Source organism: Melanotaenia boesemani, chromosome 4 (genome assembly GCF_017639745.1).
Source record: "Melanotaenia boesemani isolate fMelBoe1 chromosome 4, fMelBoe1.pri, whole genome shotgun sequence".
In the NCBI taxonomy this organism is placed as follows: Eukaryota; Metazoa; Chordata; class Actinopteri; order Atheriniformes; family Melanotaeniidae; genus Melanotaenia; species Melanotaenia boesemani.
This window is the reverse complement of record NC_055685.1, coordinates 18,359,364-18,377,078: the sequence shown is the minus strand read 5'-3', so window position 1 is coordinate 18,377,078 and position 17,715 is coordinate 18,359,364. Positions and strand designations below refer to the sequence as shown.

General features: G+C 38.6%; 1 protein-coding gene across 1 annotated transcript; it reads right to left on the bottom strand.

Moving 5' to 3' along the window:
* Positions 1–230: 230 nt before the first annotated feature.
* lsm6 (LSM6 homolog, U6 small nuclear RNA and mRNA degradation associated) lies at positions 231–4,711 on the bottom strand. Its single transcript, XM_041984238.1, has 4 exons — positions 4,631–4,711; positions 4,110–4,215; positions 3,891–4,004; positions 231–404 (listed from the first exon to the last, which is right to left on the bottom strand). The coding sequence occupies exons 2-4, from the start codon at positions 4,201–4,203 to the stop codon at positions 370–372; spliced, it is 243 nt and encodes an 80-aa protein (XP_041840172.1). The 5' UTR covers positions 4,204–4,215; positions 4,631–4,711; the 3' UTR covers positions 231–369.
* Between the last annotated feature and the right edge of the window lie 13,004 nt (positions 4,712–17,715).

Sequence of the window (17,715 nt, the reverse complement as noted above, 5' to 3'; positions counted from 1 at the left end):
AGAGCTGGTTATGCTTGAAAATCCCAATACATCATCAGCTTGTGAAATACTCAGACTAGCCCATCTGGCACCAACAATCGTGCTGTGTTCAGCCACTTACATTGTGTTGACTATGTCTAAACTGGGCTATTTGCGTTAACAAAAAATTTAACTGGTGTACCTAATATAGCGACCAGTGACTGTAGTTTGAATTATTATTTGTGTGAGCAAGTGATCAATGAAGACAACAATCAAAATTCTGAATGTATTACCTTATTCCACTTTTACAAAAACAAACATGCTTTAGAGCTTCAGACTTTACAGAACAAAATACTTCAAACAATTGAAACATCACTGAAAAATAAAAACGAAAACTCAAAATGACGCCCTCTACACCTTCCTCTTCTGGGTACTGATGTACAGAACTGTGAGGGAGAGAAGAAAAAAAACATGTAAGTTTGTACACTGTATCTTTTGTGAATATATGAAGTGATCACACATCAAAATGAAAATTTTCACAAGATAATCTTAAAAAAAAAAAAAAAAATACTATGTAGATTGAATATGTTAAACAACAAAGTGATTGGTAAAATGAGGTCAAAAAGTAATTTTCCCCCAGATTTGTTGTGTCTAACCCTAAATAAATGACTGTTTTCACTTTGGTCTCCAAAACTGAGCAAAGCAAAGAAAAAAAAAAAAAAAAAAAAAAAAAAAGAGAAATGCATTTCTATGGAACTGACACCTGGATTGCAATATTTCATACAAATACTCATCTTGATGGTCTGTAATCTTTGAAGTCACCTCAGACTCCATTTTCTATGGCTGACCACTAACAAATTGTCTGTGGGAAGCACTGACCCACAGTGGCACACTTCCCCCACCTTAGTCACAGTTTGTATTTAAAGCTAAATTGTTGCATTGATTTGGCCTGGTCAAGCTGGGCAGACGTGTAAAGCTGCAGGCTGAACTGAAACGCAGACAGGTAAGCTGTCATTTCTGATTGCCGCACATACCTAAATCTACATTCATCCACCTGCTGCATTGTGACTAAAATAACCCCATCTAGGCACTAAACTCCACCAGCCTGCATGATTCACATTCACAACTGAATCATACAGTAGATACAGTACCTGGCTAGTGGCTACAAATGTAGACAGAGCAAAGGAAGTGAAGACCACAGCCCGAAAAAATACAAGTTTTCATTTCTTTAGGAATACAGAACTACTAAACCATCTCTACTCACATCATCATCACACTGAGCAGATGTCAAGAGCTTATGTTTAAAGTAACTTTTTAAAAATGGTTTGTTAAATGAAGTAACAACTGTAGAATTATTTTAGAATACATTATATATAACATAACTATAAATTCTGGAGTTTTTTTCCATCTCCGTCTGGCATAAATAATCAAATAACATAATAGTAAAAATGTAGACACCAAGATTAGAAGAAGTCTGCCTCCATGACATTCAGTCCTTGATGGCAGCTAACTTCCTCAGCCCGAACAACGAAAACTGGGATTAGCATTTTTGTGAAACCAGAATTTACCAAACAATCGTGACCGTGCCATTGGTGACCTCAGTTCTTGTTGTACTTCTTCTGTGAGAAACCTGGGCTTTATCAAATTAGCTCGGAGGTCAAAATACACCTTTTTCACCTGAGACTCTTGGCTACGGTCAACCCCTACCGCCTTCGACCTCAGCTAGAGACAGTGATCCATCCATTTATCACATATTGATTAATGTAGTTTCTATGTAGGTTTTGACAAGTCTTCTGTTAAGAGTCTTCAAAATATTCAAAATGCTGCTGTGAGTTTTTGTTATTGAAAGAGCTTGTGATTATCAACAGAACAGCAGCTGATATACAAAACCAATGTTTCTATCAGCATAAAATAATTCACACCAAAAAAATGACAGAATATGTGTTAAACCCCATTTTAACTGCAATGAAAACTGCTTAGGTAAAGGTAGGCAAGTTCAGTCATCGAGAGACGTAGTCCTGCAAGTTTTAGATGTTTCCCTTTTTCAACACACTTGATTCAAATGGATGAGTCACTGAGCAGAAATGGATAAGCTGGTGGAGACATTTCAACCTCTAAAACCTGCAACACTTGCTCTGATTTTATTCGATCATTCTGTGTTCTGTTTGTCCTCATTTAAAAAAGAAAAATAGATCTAAACGCTAAACATAAATAAAACTAAAATTTTCCATCAATTAAAAACACTAATTCATTAAAATTCCATTTTTAAGCCTTTTAAAATTCTTTTAAATTTTGAAACCTTCTAACTTAATTGGCAAAGAACACTGTCAAAAAATCTGTCAATGTTAATTTACTCAATGTAGCATAGGCCTAATTTGGTAGTCAGTAAATAACTAAACAAAAACAAGATATAATGTATTATAGCCCTGATAAAGTCTTTTGTGTCACTGTCACACGATTAGTTCAACCAATTTTATGTTTTACAAAGAAATGCTATAATATTTATGCGATATGAAGAGCCAGATGTGTAATAACAATAATGACAATCTGGATGCATGTCAGTGAAGCTACATTAAGAAGTCTTACCATCATACCATGTATACCCCTACTAAAGATAAATTTGGGGAAAAAAACAAACAAAAAGTAAATAAATAAAATAAATAAAAGCACAGATTAGCACTATCTGAAAATCATAACGCCTCCTGAGTTGAACACCCAATTCATATAAAATTTTTATATTGCTCTCATTAGCTGGTAACTACTTCTAATAATTTTTATTTATTAATTTATTACAAGATATGCCAACAATTTAAAAACAATCTTAAATAATATAGAAATATACTTTGAGATTTGCAAGTGTACCTCTACCCAAATTAGAATCCATAATAATGCTTTGCAGCTAATCCATTATATTGGATAACTTCCCAGTGTCAAGCAGTAAGACAAAAAAAAATTTTTAAAAAAAGATCAAGGACCCTACCAATATACTAGATATTCTATGGAAAGAATATCTGGGTCTCTGCTTCTCTTGTACTTTTCTAAGCATGTCTAGTTCTAACCTGCCTTTTACCACCTTGTTAAAAACTTGAGAGCCTTCTCTCATCTTAAGCAAAGGTAAATAATTGAAGTAAGTAAAAAGAAAGTAATAATAAAAAGGGGAAAGGGGGAGTTTTCCCACAATCTGTTGTGTATTGTCCCTTCTGGCACCTGAATCTGTGCTAGTTGAGAGAACGGACTTAGGGGATTTAATTAGCAGCTTTGTCTGCATGAAGTAAACAAATTATGTTCTGCTAAAGGTAGGGCTTATCTACCATGGTTTCTTGTCTTAACACTTTTCATATACAGTAACTAATCATAACAGCTATGTCACATTACTGTGTGTTTTGCCCTGAATAACTACTTCAGAAGAGAAATAGAGTAGGTTTTGTGTATATATCAGTAATAAAAGTGGTTAAAATGCTATTAGAGAACAGATCATTTTACTGAGACTCAGTGCTGCCATTTTAATACCTTGCCCACTGGGTGCATGCAGTTAAAGAATTCTTCAGTCAGATTATGTCATAATGATTAATTATGGTTTTGCCTGTAATCTATCCATGCTACTTAGAATGAAAGTAACCTTTGCAATGAAATGGTGCATTGGGGTGAGTTGCATTATTAGTTGGGCATCAATATTGGGGCCAGTATGGTATTTGTACCCCTATACACAAATATGGTGTTAGGTTATTCGCTTGGGTCTTTTTTAGTATGTAAACGTACACCTGTACATTAGCTTAAAATCCATGTAACCATGCTGTCTTATTTAATTATCTCCATGCTGGACAATTTAATTAAATTTAATTATTTCCATGCTGGACATCCAACACTACATTGTTAATTATTACGGTTAACAGTGCATTAAAGTTTTTGAGTGCCAAATTGTACTATCTTACCATTGTTTCCTCTCAAAAAGGCATCTCCATACTTGTTCTTCAGCTGTCCATTGACATACTCCTCTGTCTGCTCTATGGCAATGTTCATATAGCCGTCCAGACAGGCCAGAACACCTGCACATTGACCAACACGAAAAGGGGTTTTAATTATATTCTCACTTTGGCTTCATTGGAAAAAAATAAAACAAAATAAAAACTGGGAGATGTCAGTGACATTACCTCTGTAGTCGACACCAGAATTCAATTTGACCACCACAGGTCTTCCAATTATCTGCTTCAGAAAGTCACTCGGGGTCTGCTTCCTCAGACTCATTTTGACAGTGATCTAAGAAGAGTGGAAACAGTGTTATGGTAGCAGTTCATTTGAATGAGCTACATTAGCATCTAACCAGCTAATTCACCGATGTTTGAGTCACTCCTTAAATCAAACTGAACTATTTAATTAAAAATTAATATAACAAAGTGAACAATCACGTGTTTTACATTTGTCGAAACGCAAATGGAAAAGGTAATAGGTATAAAACACCGAAAATTGGTGACATTAGTTGCTACTGCTAGTGCAGCTAACAGCTAACTGCCAACTTCTCAGTCATTCCGCAAACAACTAAAGATGTGCGAAAGTATTTATACTTAAAATAAATTGTATAAGTGTATCGGTATTGAAACGGCATTTATGACACATCTAAAAAAAATTAAAAATCTATTAACAGGAGCTACGTGCTTGCTAGTGTGTCACTCACCTGCTTGCTGGACGTTCTGCAAACGATTTTGTTTAGCGTGATGGTAACTTGTCCAATCCCAGACGAGTATTCTACGGAACCCGCTTGAGCACAAAAATCTTAAAAGCGCAATGATCCAAGCTGCGCGGACTTTTTTCATCTTCTTTTTCCCATAGGTAGAGTTGTTTTTGTCCGTTTGTTAATCATATTACATTTTTTTTTCATTTAACTGATAATAAATAACTTATATTTATTAATCAAATATTTTTAAGGAAAAACTGTACTAAAACATTTGAGAGGGCGAGAATAGGACCACAGTAATTTAATAATGATCATTTTAAGATCAAATCATACTTAGAATCATGTGTTAAGATCACAGCAACTTCAGGTTTCTTCTAAATTACTTCTAAACTTCTAAATTACATTTTGACCATGATATTGGAGAACTGATCATTATCAGTAAAGTGTCTTGGTAAGATTAACTGGAAAAAACAAGCTTATTAAAAAAATTCAATTTAATACCTTAATTTTTACAAAAAGAAAAAAATGTATGTGAAGAAATACTTTTTGTGTACAATTAAATAATTTCAAGAAAAATCAATTCATGTTGCACCAAACAAGCACATGATTGATATCAGGGCACTTTATCAGGTCAATACCTTCTAATATAGAGTGGCTCATTACCTTTGAGCAAGCACTTTAGTGACTGTCTCCTACCTAATTAGAGATGGGATTTTGTGTTGTTGTTGTTTTTTTATTTGTTTGTTTTTTGTTGTTTGTTTGTTTGTTTGTTTTTATATACAGATTTTTATAGTATATCTTCCATACCAACAAGCTATTTAAACCTTAAGCACTACTGGATAGATTTAAAGCACACATCAATGTCTGAGTTGTCAACAAGCAAGGACAAAAAAGGTAAATGGTAATGTCCAAATATCAAATAACAATGAGCAAAAATGAATTATTATTAAGTTTTGTATTGTTGGTTTTGTGAAATAATGTTAAAACATACCATTAGTTAGAAATTATAACAAGCATTTGTTAACATAACTAATAAATTACATGATAGATGAGTACAGTGTTTCAATATTGTTTGTCAGGGAAAAGAAAAAAATATCAATTTTATTGGTACATATAAGTATATTGTTATTATTATTATTATTATTATTTTCTAATAGAGGGTTCAGATCTTTTAATGGTGCTTATTATGCTACTGCGTAAGTTGTGTTGTGAAGGATAAGAGAAGGTCTATTCTCTGATAAGCTCTGGTTGTTGGGAGCATGACCCAAACACTGCACAGCTTGGGAGCTACATGGAAAATGGTGTAGGGGGGTAAACAGGGATGAAATGGTGAGGTGAAAGATAGAGGAGGATAAAGGGGAGGCAGGATGTGCCAGGACGTGTTAGTGGAGACAAAGGGGATGACAGAGAAAGAAAGAGACAGAAAGAGAGAGAGAGAAAGAGGGGAGATTGAGAAAGGTGGATTCATAAAGTACTTCTTGTGTGTCTAGACAGGTTGCTTGTTAGCAGGGCATGGCTAGCCCTGAGGAGGCTAGAGGTTAATTTGGTATCTGCTGCTGTGTTAAACTAAGGTCAGTACTACAAGTCCTTAAGTCATAAACAAGAGTGGTTAAGAGCCATGTATACACCTAGGCACCAGTTAATGAATATTCAATGAAGATTTTTTCCCTTGTCTCCTGTTCCCTTTGTTGTTGCTTGCTTTGAAGAAAATTTTTTGAAAAGAAGAAAAATAATAAACACAATTTATCCCTTTTGGCTTTTTAAAAATGACCTCTGTGCACTTTTTAGAAATATTCAATTGTCCTTTGTTATCATAACACAGCTGCAGTTGTAATAGAAGTATGTTTTTGCTATTTGAAATGTGGCATCCTTGTCACACTGTTCTGTCCTTGAAAGAATCAAATTTAACTAAACATAATTTGACTACTTAATAAAACTTGTGCTGCAACAATGAGATATGTTTTTGCACGTTAGGAATTAGCTATTGAAATAAACCTTAAACCAAAACCAAGGCTTTGTCCTCAGTGGCATAAAACACAAATCTTTTAATGTGCTGCTTTGCAACTAGGGAGCCAACAAGAAAATATGCCTGAAGTGAGCTCTCAAAGACAAATCATGGCACCCAGGGGCCCTGAGATAAGTGTGCTTTCACTGTAACCAGCAGAAAAATCCTCTATATTAGTCAGGTGAAATAAGGGTTAATTGTAATCACTGACACTGTGGTGTGAAATCGTGGTTAACATCACATCCCATTTACCACAGATTGCATATCAATGATGGCCACACATTCTGTTCTATATACATTCAATATTAAAGTGTGTGGGAGTACACACCAAAAATCCCAAGCTTTGTTCTTTTTTTTTTTATACCTACCCTGTAACAGATAATTGTAAAAGCATTAGTAGACTTTGGTTTTTATTCTGAGCTCAAATTAAAGTTATCACCTGGGTTTTGCCGACTGAAATTGAATAGCTTTTAGTTATGGTTAGCAATGGATGTAATTATGTAGATTTTATATATATATATATATATTTACATATATATGTGTGTGTGTGTGTGTGTGTGTGTGTGTGTGTGAGAGAGAGAGAGAGAGAGAGAGAGAGAGAGAGAGAGAGAGAGAGAGAGAGAGAGAGAGAGAGAGAGAAAATGTGAGGTTTGATCAACTAAATGCAGAGTGTGTTATTCTATAGAAAGAATTAGTTTCTCCTCTTGAGGTTCCAGCTTTTTGTAATGGTGAAGAGTATTTATCTATTTATCTATTATCTATACTTGTATATTCCACTGCAGGTATTGCAGGGGTCTGGAGCCAGCAGCTTCTAAACAAGAGGCAGAGTACAGCCTGGATAGGTTGCTAGTCCATCACAGGGCCAACACAGAGAAACAAACAACCATGCATGCTCACAATCACTCCTAGGAAAAACATCAATTAACCTAACCAGCATGTCTTTGGACTGTGGGAAGAAGCTGGGGTACCTGGAGAAAACCTGCACATGCATGAGGAAAACATGCAAAATCCACACAGAAAGGCTCCAAAACCTTTTCTGTTGTGAGGCGACAGTTCTACCCGCCACACCACCATGCAGCCTGCATACATTTTTTTTTTCAGGTTTTAAATTTATTATTGTTTATGGACATTTAAAAATTTAACACCACTGTCATCACTGGTAATTTGTTTTGTTAACTTGTATAGTATTTTGCTAGTTTGCACTAATCTAACTATTGGTATTCTCAGACAAGATCACACATTCACAGATGTTTTAAGGCTGCAGATTAGTTTTTGCATGAAGTTGTTCTGGGCAAGTTTTTCCATTTAAATGTGTGACAAGTTAGTAATTGTATTCTTTCTCAGTTTGTTCTTTTATTAGTTTAAATATTAATTTAAAGCTGATGCTTAAAAGAACTTAATTCAACATGGAATTAAATTGCTATGTTAAATATGAACTATATCAACTGAAATGACAAATACTATCTAGAATTTGTATGTGGGCCTGCAGCTCTAATCAACCTCATGGAGCATTTGTATCAGTTGTATTTCAGCTCATTATTTGGGTTTTATTGTCCACAACTAACTGCTCTAATTATCAGTGTTTGCTGGAGAAGTAGACACGTGTTATATGGGAAAAAAATACTACACTGTATGGTGTAATCCATCATACACTTCCTGTGACTAAAATAGTACAAATAGTAAAACATCGCCTGATAAAGACACAATGACACATTTCCAAAATGCCATTAAAGAAATTTAACATAAGTATCTGTATAAACAGTAAGTGACTGTTGAAAATGCCCTGACCATTCAGTAAAGTGTGGTCAGCCAGAAATCATGACAGCAGTGTTGTCATTTGACAGACAAATCCTGTCTCCATCTCCAGACCCCTTAACCCTGAGAGTCAGACTAGTGAAATAGAAAGATTATGGTGAAGGCAGATGCTATTGTAGGTGGGAAATGGGGGACTGGACCGAAGCAGGCAAGGGCTTTAGGTGAGAGGGAATAAAGAGGAGGGAGCACATCCCTTTTGTTTCCTAAAGCAATATTCAGGATGGGGGGTGAGCTAGATGTGGGGGTTGGCGGTGCAGGATGAGAAGAAATTCTAGACTTCATTGACCCTTCTGAGGCCAGGTTTTCTCTTGAGGTCGAGCTTGATATGGAGAAGATAATGGAAAAGCTTGGGGGAGTTTTTTTTTTTTTTTTTTTTTTTTTTTAAGGGAAAAGAAAAGAAAAAAATACAGATAGGTAGACAGAGTACCCCTGTTCTTGTGTCTGTGCAATCCCTTACTGTATGGAGGTAATAGCTTGGAAGTAATGGGAAACCTTTCTGCTATCAAAGGGGACCAGGAAACCTCAGTTTCATTGTTTGATGCTTGTATGTGTTGTTTTTGTTCACTGAGGGTTGTTTTAAATGGCTAACTTGTTCAAACTCTTGTGACTCTTTCCATTCCTGCCCCCAAAGTTCATTTAACTAGAAAACAGAAACACCCACGATAACATTCCTGAATCCCCTCATCATAGCAGGCAACTGTTAAAGAGCAAACATTTATAATGCATTGGTAAATTGCCCACAGGACAATAAGTATCCCTGTGGTTTGGGTTTTGCTCCTATTTTTTCCATCACTCAACTTCCACTTAATGACTCAGCCGTGAGCACTGACAGTTGACAGTGGTTGGCCAACCTAGGGGTTCCATGCTGGGTAAAGAGGGTGGGCACCAGGCAGACTAGTTGAATGTAATCACTCCCTGTAATTTGGAGGAAATTCACAGAGCTGTGATGAAAGCCTTCCTCTTGTTCCGTCGCTTTACAGACACCAAGCTCCACCGCTTCTGAAAAGAGAGGTTGAGAAAACCAATTCTGCCTGGTTGGTATCCCCAGAGGGTTAGTCCTGAGACCATCTCAAATCAGCTACAGCCCTGGAGCCATGTTCTTTCCCCAAGGAGGGCCACAGCAGCCAGACAGTCAGACTGCCCATCCTGTGCTGTACAGTCCAGGCGTAGCCAGCCAGCACATCAACTCTCCTGAGATCGTCCTCAGTGGAAAGAGAGCTCAGTGGAGCTTATGTTGCGGACTCTGCTTCTAACAGTCTGTCTGCCCGTCTTTCTGTCTGACACTATGTCACACTGCCTCATCCTCTCCCACTTCACTTTAATATCTCAATCTGAGGCAAGGAATTCAGTTTGAAGCCACAAATAAAGCAGGGGACAATGATTTTCTTCATTTTTCTTATTGGTAGCTATTTAACAAAGCTTGCACATCTTTCATACTTTTGTCAGTTTACTTTATAGTCTAAATGACACTCAATTTCACTAGAAAACTTGACTCGAGCCATGAGCAGATTGCCCAGTTTGATCACTTTGTCACACAACGACAACCTACCAAGTTGTCAAAGAGACACTGTAGTGGTTTTGCTTGATAGATGGTGAATGGTGCTTATACAAGGAGCCACTCCAGCGCGCCCATAAATATGCATTGTGACATTTGGAACAAAGCCGCTCGTCCTCTCTTTCCTGATGAGCTCTGCCTGCATACTATAACATATTGCCATACTGTCACACCTTGTGTTTCATAGCCAATCTCTCTGTTCATCAACTTGGCAGATAACCTCTAGATGCTGACAAATGATATGGGGGATGGCATTAGGGCTCTATTGTATGCAAAGCCAGGAAGTGGTTTTCCAGCAGTGATGCTTACACAAGTAATTAATGATTAATGCTTGTTATTTCATGATGAATATGATGTACTGTGATATGAATACTTCAAAAATAAGGTCACGCTCCATGTGTTCATGCGTTTTGTTTTCCTGATAGTGTGGGGGGAAAAGTCAATCAAATTCCTAGATTCAACAACAACAGGTTTGAGGTGAGTACACATTCTCATAAAACATGTAGAAACACTCCTCAGTCTTCTCGCTGTTGCATTAAGAATATATCTGGCCTGTTTCTCTAAACACTTCATTGCTTTACAGGGGAATAAATATCCAAGACAGCCAGAAGCAGTTCCTTTCAAATCCCACACACACACACATCTCTCTCTCTCTCTTGCTCTCTCTCTCTATCCCTTCCGTGTTTCTCTCTCACACTATCCCTCTGTCATTTGACCAGCAGTGCTTCCTGCCACCGAGGACCTGTGACTCAACAGCCGGAATACAGCAATGTTCTTTTGCTCACCCTCTTGAATATTCATAGCAATAAGAGGACTGAAGCTCAAACCCATCCATCTTGTATCTATCCATAATATATATATATATATATATATATATATATATATATATATATATATATATATATATATATAGAGAGAGAGAGAGAGAGAGAGAGAGAGAGAGAGAGAGAGAGAGATTAAAACAAAGGAGGTGTATGTGTGTTAGGGGTTTTACAGACTAGTACTAGTACTAGGGTGCTGTGGGGGAGAAGTGGGGTGGCAGGGCTGTTTTACACTAATTTCTTTATCCCTTTCACAGGAGTGCCATGTTACAAGAGAATTCCTGAGGCGAGCCAATGGCCCGATAAATCTGCCGGAGCCTCTCACAATTTGTCTCCGTGGAATGTCAGCTGGCAAGTGCCCAGACTGAGAACCTCTTTTCACAATGCGCCAATCTAACAGACGAGATCCCATGTTGGAGCTACAGTACAAGGACTGGCATGGATAAATTGCCACGTGTCTTATCTATGTCTCTTTATGTCTAACTATCTGAGGTCTTGCTCCTCTGAAGGCCACTTCCTCGCCGATTCGACAGTTAACCTAAACGCCTGAGCGGGTGACAATGACAAAATGCAGGTGTCGCCAAAGAGGAACCTGTGATATGACACAGATGCTGTGTCAACTCGTCTCACTCCACATGACCTGCAGTGTGAACAGAAATTGCTCAGTTTGGTGTCGTTCATCACTGTGTGGCGCAGTCTCCCACATAGCTTAGTCCAGGTGGCGGAATGGCAGAGTGGGAGAACAGACCATGTTGGTGTGAAGATGCAACAACTCTCGCTCTTTTTTTTTTTTTTTTTTTCGCTTTTTATCCCTCTCATTCCCTCCCTCCCATCTTTTCCTCTCTCCCTCTCTATGTTCAAACAGACGGCTGTAGCACTCTTTGTGCTCTATTTAAAGGTTGTAGGTTAGCAAACAACAAGATGACTCCACACCTGTACCCCTAAATGAGCCATGACTCATGTATGTATTCATCCATTTATTTATTTATATGCAGCTTTAGAAAACACATTCGTGCACATACAGATTGATATAAATTTGTAGGATTGTACAGATTGTGCAAACTGGGGCTTTTTTCCTCATACATTAGGTTAGGAAAGCTTGTAGTTTGTTAAGTTTAATCCAGCAGTTTCATTATTAATTTAGTACTGTCTCCATGATGTGATGTTTACATCTTTTAACCATGCAGTTTATATTTTTCAGTATTTTGTACAACTAAATAATGCCCATTTCATCTAATTGTAGCAGTATGGGTGTATAAACATTATGCGAAACGGTAAGCATCAAATGGTAGAAGACAAAATAGGAAAAACAAAAACCAAAATGAAACAAGTGAATACAACCTCCTCCTGAACAACTCTGAAATTTTAATACAGTCAACCATACAAGCGTATTTAAGGGGTTCGTGTTACTGCATGACAGTTGGCATGAGTGTAAAAAAAAGGCATGTGCCAAGTAGAGCTGCCAATGCTCAGCATGGCCGGTTTTAATATTTTAATGTGCTTCATTACAACATTATGGTCCAGATAGCCTTACTGGGGTCCAGACAATTGTCTGCAAATGAACAAGATTACATGACAAGCCCTGAATGACAGAGCTACCCACTGTTGCCTGCCCCAGCCAGTTATCTGATGGTAGCCTAGCAACAGATCCCTGACCTGGCTTTGACCCACACCCGATAAGGTCAACACCTGAAGGCTCTCTCATTGGAGGGCTGGCTGAGGGAGAGGTGGAGCTTGGGGATGCAGGGAAACAAAGAACTCACAGAGCAAGGGCAGCCTCCTCTGCATATAGCTGCCTGCTCCGTGCTGTGGAAAAAATGTGTGTAAAGGAGACCAGACTTCTTCACCAGGGATCAGTATATCCTATATGTGATAGTGTGCATCAGAGACAACCAAATCATCATATAAGACTGATTTAAAAAAAAAAAGTATAAGCATCTACTTGCAGCAAATTTAAACCTCAGTACCTGGTATTTAAAAGGGTAAAAACATGTTTCTCCCTCCACAAGAAGAAAAACAGCAGCTATAACTGATCATAATGGAAAGTGTTGTGACAAACAGAAGCTACACATTATGAAGGAAGTGCCAAATGTGAAATTAATCGACCAGAGCAGCCCATCGTGATAGACATTCCCCCCTTCTCTATCGTTTGTGTGCCTGCATGCATGCAAACCTCACTTGGTTTAGCAACAGTGATATGGAAGTTAATCCAAAATGTGATTGTGGCAATATCCTATTAGACCATGGTAATAAAATCAAGCTGAGACTGGTAACACACTACAAATATCAGAATATGTTCAACTCACTCCATTACAACATGAAGTAATCAGCAGGGGTCTTCTTACACATACATACAGACACAAAACAAACATGCAACTTGTAGACATGGACGTACAAAAGCTGAAAGTACAGCTATAAAAATGACTTATTGGAACAGAATTTTAGCTTCAAAAAATGACAAATGTCACCACTTTCTTGCAGAAAAATCTAAATACTGTTAAGAAAAAGAACGGTCCAGCCGCCAGTAGCAGATAGTTGGACAAATGAAAAGAAAAGTTCTTGTGTAATTATTTTTGCTCATCCAGCACTGGGAATAAAAAGGGATATTGTGGAAGGTGGCAGATATTGTGACTTTCCCTGAAAACTATGGAGTATAATTACCCAGTATGCAAACTGCTTGAAATAATAAAGAAGGACATTGTTACTAGAACTGTGTTGAAAAGCGATGTGTTACTGATTACCTAATGATTCCCTATGGTACTGGCTACATTTGAGTGCAGGGCTGCATTTCATATTTACACACGCACCTGCCTTTTACATTTAGTGAGGTTTTGGCACAAGGACGATCATTTAGTCCATCGAGTTTGGCCCGAAAATAACTTTTGTCCCTGAGTTTAAGGACCTTCACTTCCCTCTGGGGCCTTTTCACAAGACCTGTGCCCCAGTTCACCCAGGGCAACTTAGACTCCTCCTTTGTGCATGTGTGTGGGAGTGTGTGCATGCATGTGTATGTGTTTTAACTGTCTCCTTACTGCAGGGAAACTGTTGAAGGTCAAAGGGCAGGAAGTTGGCCACCTGCTTCTGTCACACTTGAAAAAGTAGTTGAGCAAAGAGAGGAAGTGGTAGCAGGAGCATGACAGAAACTGAGAAACCACTCTACTGTTTGTGTGTACATTTTTGCCAGACAACTTGATTTACAGTTTCAGATGAGTTGCAGCATTAACAGCATCACAAGAAATCATTTTTGTTTATGTCACATCCTCTGAAATTCCCTGTTCATTCTGGCCTTGTTCTGTCAATCAACTTTTTTATTTTCCTCTGTGTAAATCTGCAGATTGCTTGATTAAACAAAACAACTATGATAAGCTTTTGAGTACCCTAAAACTGCTACAGAAGTACCTTGTGCAGGGATATCTCCATTGGTATTTGCTAGAGGCGACAACCCTGCTCGCACCCTGCATAAATGTGCCAACTGAGGACGAGGGAGCATAGAAGGCCAGAGGGCATAAAGGGAGTGAACCACCTGCTTCTGTCACACTGTCAGGATGAAGGCGGATGAGTGCAAATAAGGTGAAGTGTGTGTGTGTTATGTGTAAGTGCTGGATTTTGGATATTGTGTTGGAGGGGGACAGGTGGCAAGCTGGACAGTGTTGGCACAGGCCACCCCAGGATTTATCACTCAGCGATAGTCACGGCTGGGCAGGGGACAGATGTTTCTGTTTACCCCAGGGCAACATCTGACTGGCCGAGCCTAACGGTAGCCCAACCAGCCTGTAGCCCACACAGGAAAAATCCTGAGGAGAGGGAGAAAACGAGGCAGCAAAAAGAAGAAACTAGAGGATGCACTGTTTGTCCTCAAGGCACATGAGCAAGTTTACTCATTTCACTCCAGTCTGATCCTTTCGCAACTGAAGCACCTGTAACTCATTTAGCCCCAGTAACTCCTGGGCCATATAACAAAACACTTCTATCTGATCCTGAATCTACTCTGCACTTATTTAGCTCAGCAAACAGAAATCACCAGCACTTATCATTTGTATTCAAATACATAAATTACGTGTGGGCTCTAGCAGCGAAACCTGAGACCTGTTGCTGGCAACATAGCTGGAACACTTATCCCTGGAGCAGTGAGGAATGACCTTTAGGTTCAACCCTGAGTGAGGTCATGTCATTGTTGCCATGGTTACTATCAGTAGACTGCCCTGTTGCTGTAGCATTACCTCAGCTGCCTGGCATTGTCAGGGTCAGAGAACAGGCTGTGACCTCCCCATGGTGACTAAACTCGCTGGGGGGAACAAAAGCACCATCAAGACGGTTTATTTGCTGTTACTGTAAATGTTTAGTGGAAGTGATGGCAACAAATGCAGAAGTTTTAAATTTCTGCAATGATTTTTGTCAGGATAAGTCAACTCAGTACACTGCGTTCAGCTATACAGCGAGTTCATTAATGATCTCTAATGTGGTGTAATAAGTGAAGAGTGGACATGCAGAGTAAGACTCAGTACTGATTAAGCCCAGCATGCAACACTTAAGAGATGAATTTCAGTGGCATTCTGGCCTTTTAATCCCAAATGTGTAAACATTTCTCATATAGATCTAGGAACATATTCATCTGGAATTTTAATCTGGGAATACAAATTTTAGGTGAAACAGTACTGATTGTGTGGAATGATAAAATCTATTTGCTCTTAAGAAAATGTTAAAGGCACTGAAACACGTCGTTGCATGTTTTATAAATCACATTTTCTGTCTTGTAATTATTTTAAGCCAGTGTTTGAACAACCACAAAAATCCGGATATGGAGCTTGTACTCTTTTTTTTTCAGTTTATAGCCCATTTAAATGTAATCACAGCTCAAGAAGCTGAGCTTTAGAAGAGACAGAGAGATTAAAAAAAAAAAAAAAAACTATATGTAAGTGCTTGATCTGAGAGCTGTTTTTCTTGAGGTATGTTAAGGAACATCTTTTAATCTTTTAATATGCATTTTATGTGCTGTACAAAAACATAACCAGCTAACAACCATAACCAGTTGTAACAGCTTGTGAACTCTCTGGTAAAAGTACCTGTTCACAAAATGTTCAGTGGCAAGTCCAGGTGAGAAACACAGCTGTTTGCACAATAACACAAACAAAAGTCGATTAAATCTGCAACATCACAGCCCAACATTATCCTCTCCACAAATGAAAACCCTTACAGGGATGTCTTCGTTATTTCGTGCAGGAGCTGCAATAATAAATCACTCTTTGCTATTTGTGGAACATGTTTGTCCACTCTCCTCCTGATAGGCCCCATTTAATCATGTTGTTCTGTTTCCTAATTAGCAGAAATGCAAAGTGTCTTTGTCACCTGTGGACAGCCAAGAGGGCTAATTTGGGCTTTTCACTAATTGCCACGGTAACGAGCCTCCTGCGCCTCCACTGGGGGTGGGTGGAAGGCATGGCAGGAGGAAGATTGGAGGATGGAAGGATGGAGGGATGAAGACACAGCTCTCCTCACACACGGCCGAGGTGTGAAAGAACGCGGCAGGCCAACAGAACGCAGCCTGGAGGAGTCCAACAGCAGGGAGTGGGGGACAGCCTGCGCTGTGAAAAGCCCCAACACCCAGCTGAGAGGGAGGAGGATTCAGCTCTGGCCAGTTTTGCTCTCTTGTAACTTTGATGAGGAGATGACTCCATTTAGGCTGGATAATTGTTGAACATTTTTCTGACATTGACACCTGTTATTGCCCCCCCTGCCCCCCTCCACTTGATTTAAAACAGGTTCTCACACAATGTCCTTTTCCCTGTCTCTTTTAAAATGCTCTTATTATAACCAAATTCTCTGAATAACTCAGCTGGCAGATTTTAAACAAACAGTTTAAGATGCATGAAACCCGTACATGAAAAATTGATCTAGTAAGAAGACAGAAGTAAATCAAAGCCTGTAAAGAACGTGAAGCCATAGTTCAGTAATTTCGTTATTTTACAAATTAAAAAAATCATTAATTGTAGTTTAACAAGAAAAAAAAAGCATCTTCCTCCATAATTTTTGTAAATACTGAATAACAATACTTTTAGTATAAATATGTGTCTAACTATTGACAGAATTGTTTACATAGTAGCAGGACTTTAGTATATGAATTAAAATGTTCATTTCTTAGTTTTTCACTTTGTAAAAAGTGTGTTATTATTCTTTTTTGGGGTTGTAAACTTTGTGTTGCAAATGCTTTTTTTACAATAAAGATTTGGTTATGTTGGTTAATTGTCTACGTCTACGTTTTTTCCCTACTGAACGTTAAATTAATGTTGAACATCTTATTCCTTTATATATTTCACGAGTCAGAGCTGTGATATGTTGGACATCATTTGCATAAATGACACCGCTGTGTTGTTTCTCTCTCGCTCGCTTTTTCTTTCTTTCTTTTTTTTTTTTAATTACATAGACTCCGTTAATGTAATCCGACTCCATCAATATGGCCTCTCCGCTGAATCATGTGTCTTTGCGTTTTCAAATATATCTTCTTTTCAGCAATACACCCTGAAAGCTTGGGGGCACCTTGTCCGTACGCCGCTCTCGGGGGCGAGCTCCTCTAATGTGTGCGTGCGCGCGAGAGTATGTTTGAGTGTGTGAGAGCGTGCGACTGTGTGCGAGACTGTATGTATGTGTGTGTGTGTGTGTGTGCGTGCGTGCATAAGCGCGTGTGTCTGCTCTGCTGTTGCTGCCCTTTGATCCCTGCATTAGTGTTAGTTAGGGGCTCGGAGACACACTTGCACCGAGAGCAGCCATAGTCAAGACACGGCAACAACAACAGCGGCACCTCCTCCGCCTGTGTTCCCATTACCCAACAATACACTTTAAACCGAGCAAAGCCAGGTGCACGACCAAGTCCCTGCCATCACTGGCGCCTCCA

What these genes read in the sequence shown, in the direction of transcription:
- lsm6 (XM_041984238.1), bottom strand. Translation starts at nt 4,203, where the DNA reads ATGAGTCTGAGGAAGCAGACCCCGAGTGACTTTCTGAAGCAGATAATT. An exon ending in TTCTGGTGTCGACTACAGAG is followed by an intron (nt 4,005 to 4,109) that starts GTAATGTCACTG and finishes GTCAATGTGCAG; the next exon opens with GTGTTCTGGCCTGTCTGGAC. An exon ending in CTTTTTGAGAGGAAACAATG is followed by an intron (nt 405 to 3,890) that starts GTAAGATAGTAC and finishes TCTCCCTCACAG; the next exon opens with TTCTGTACATCAGTACCCAG.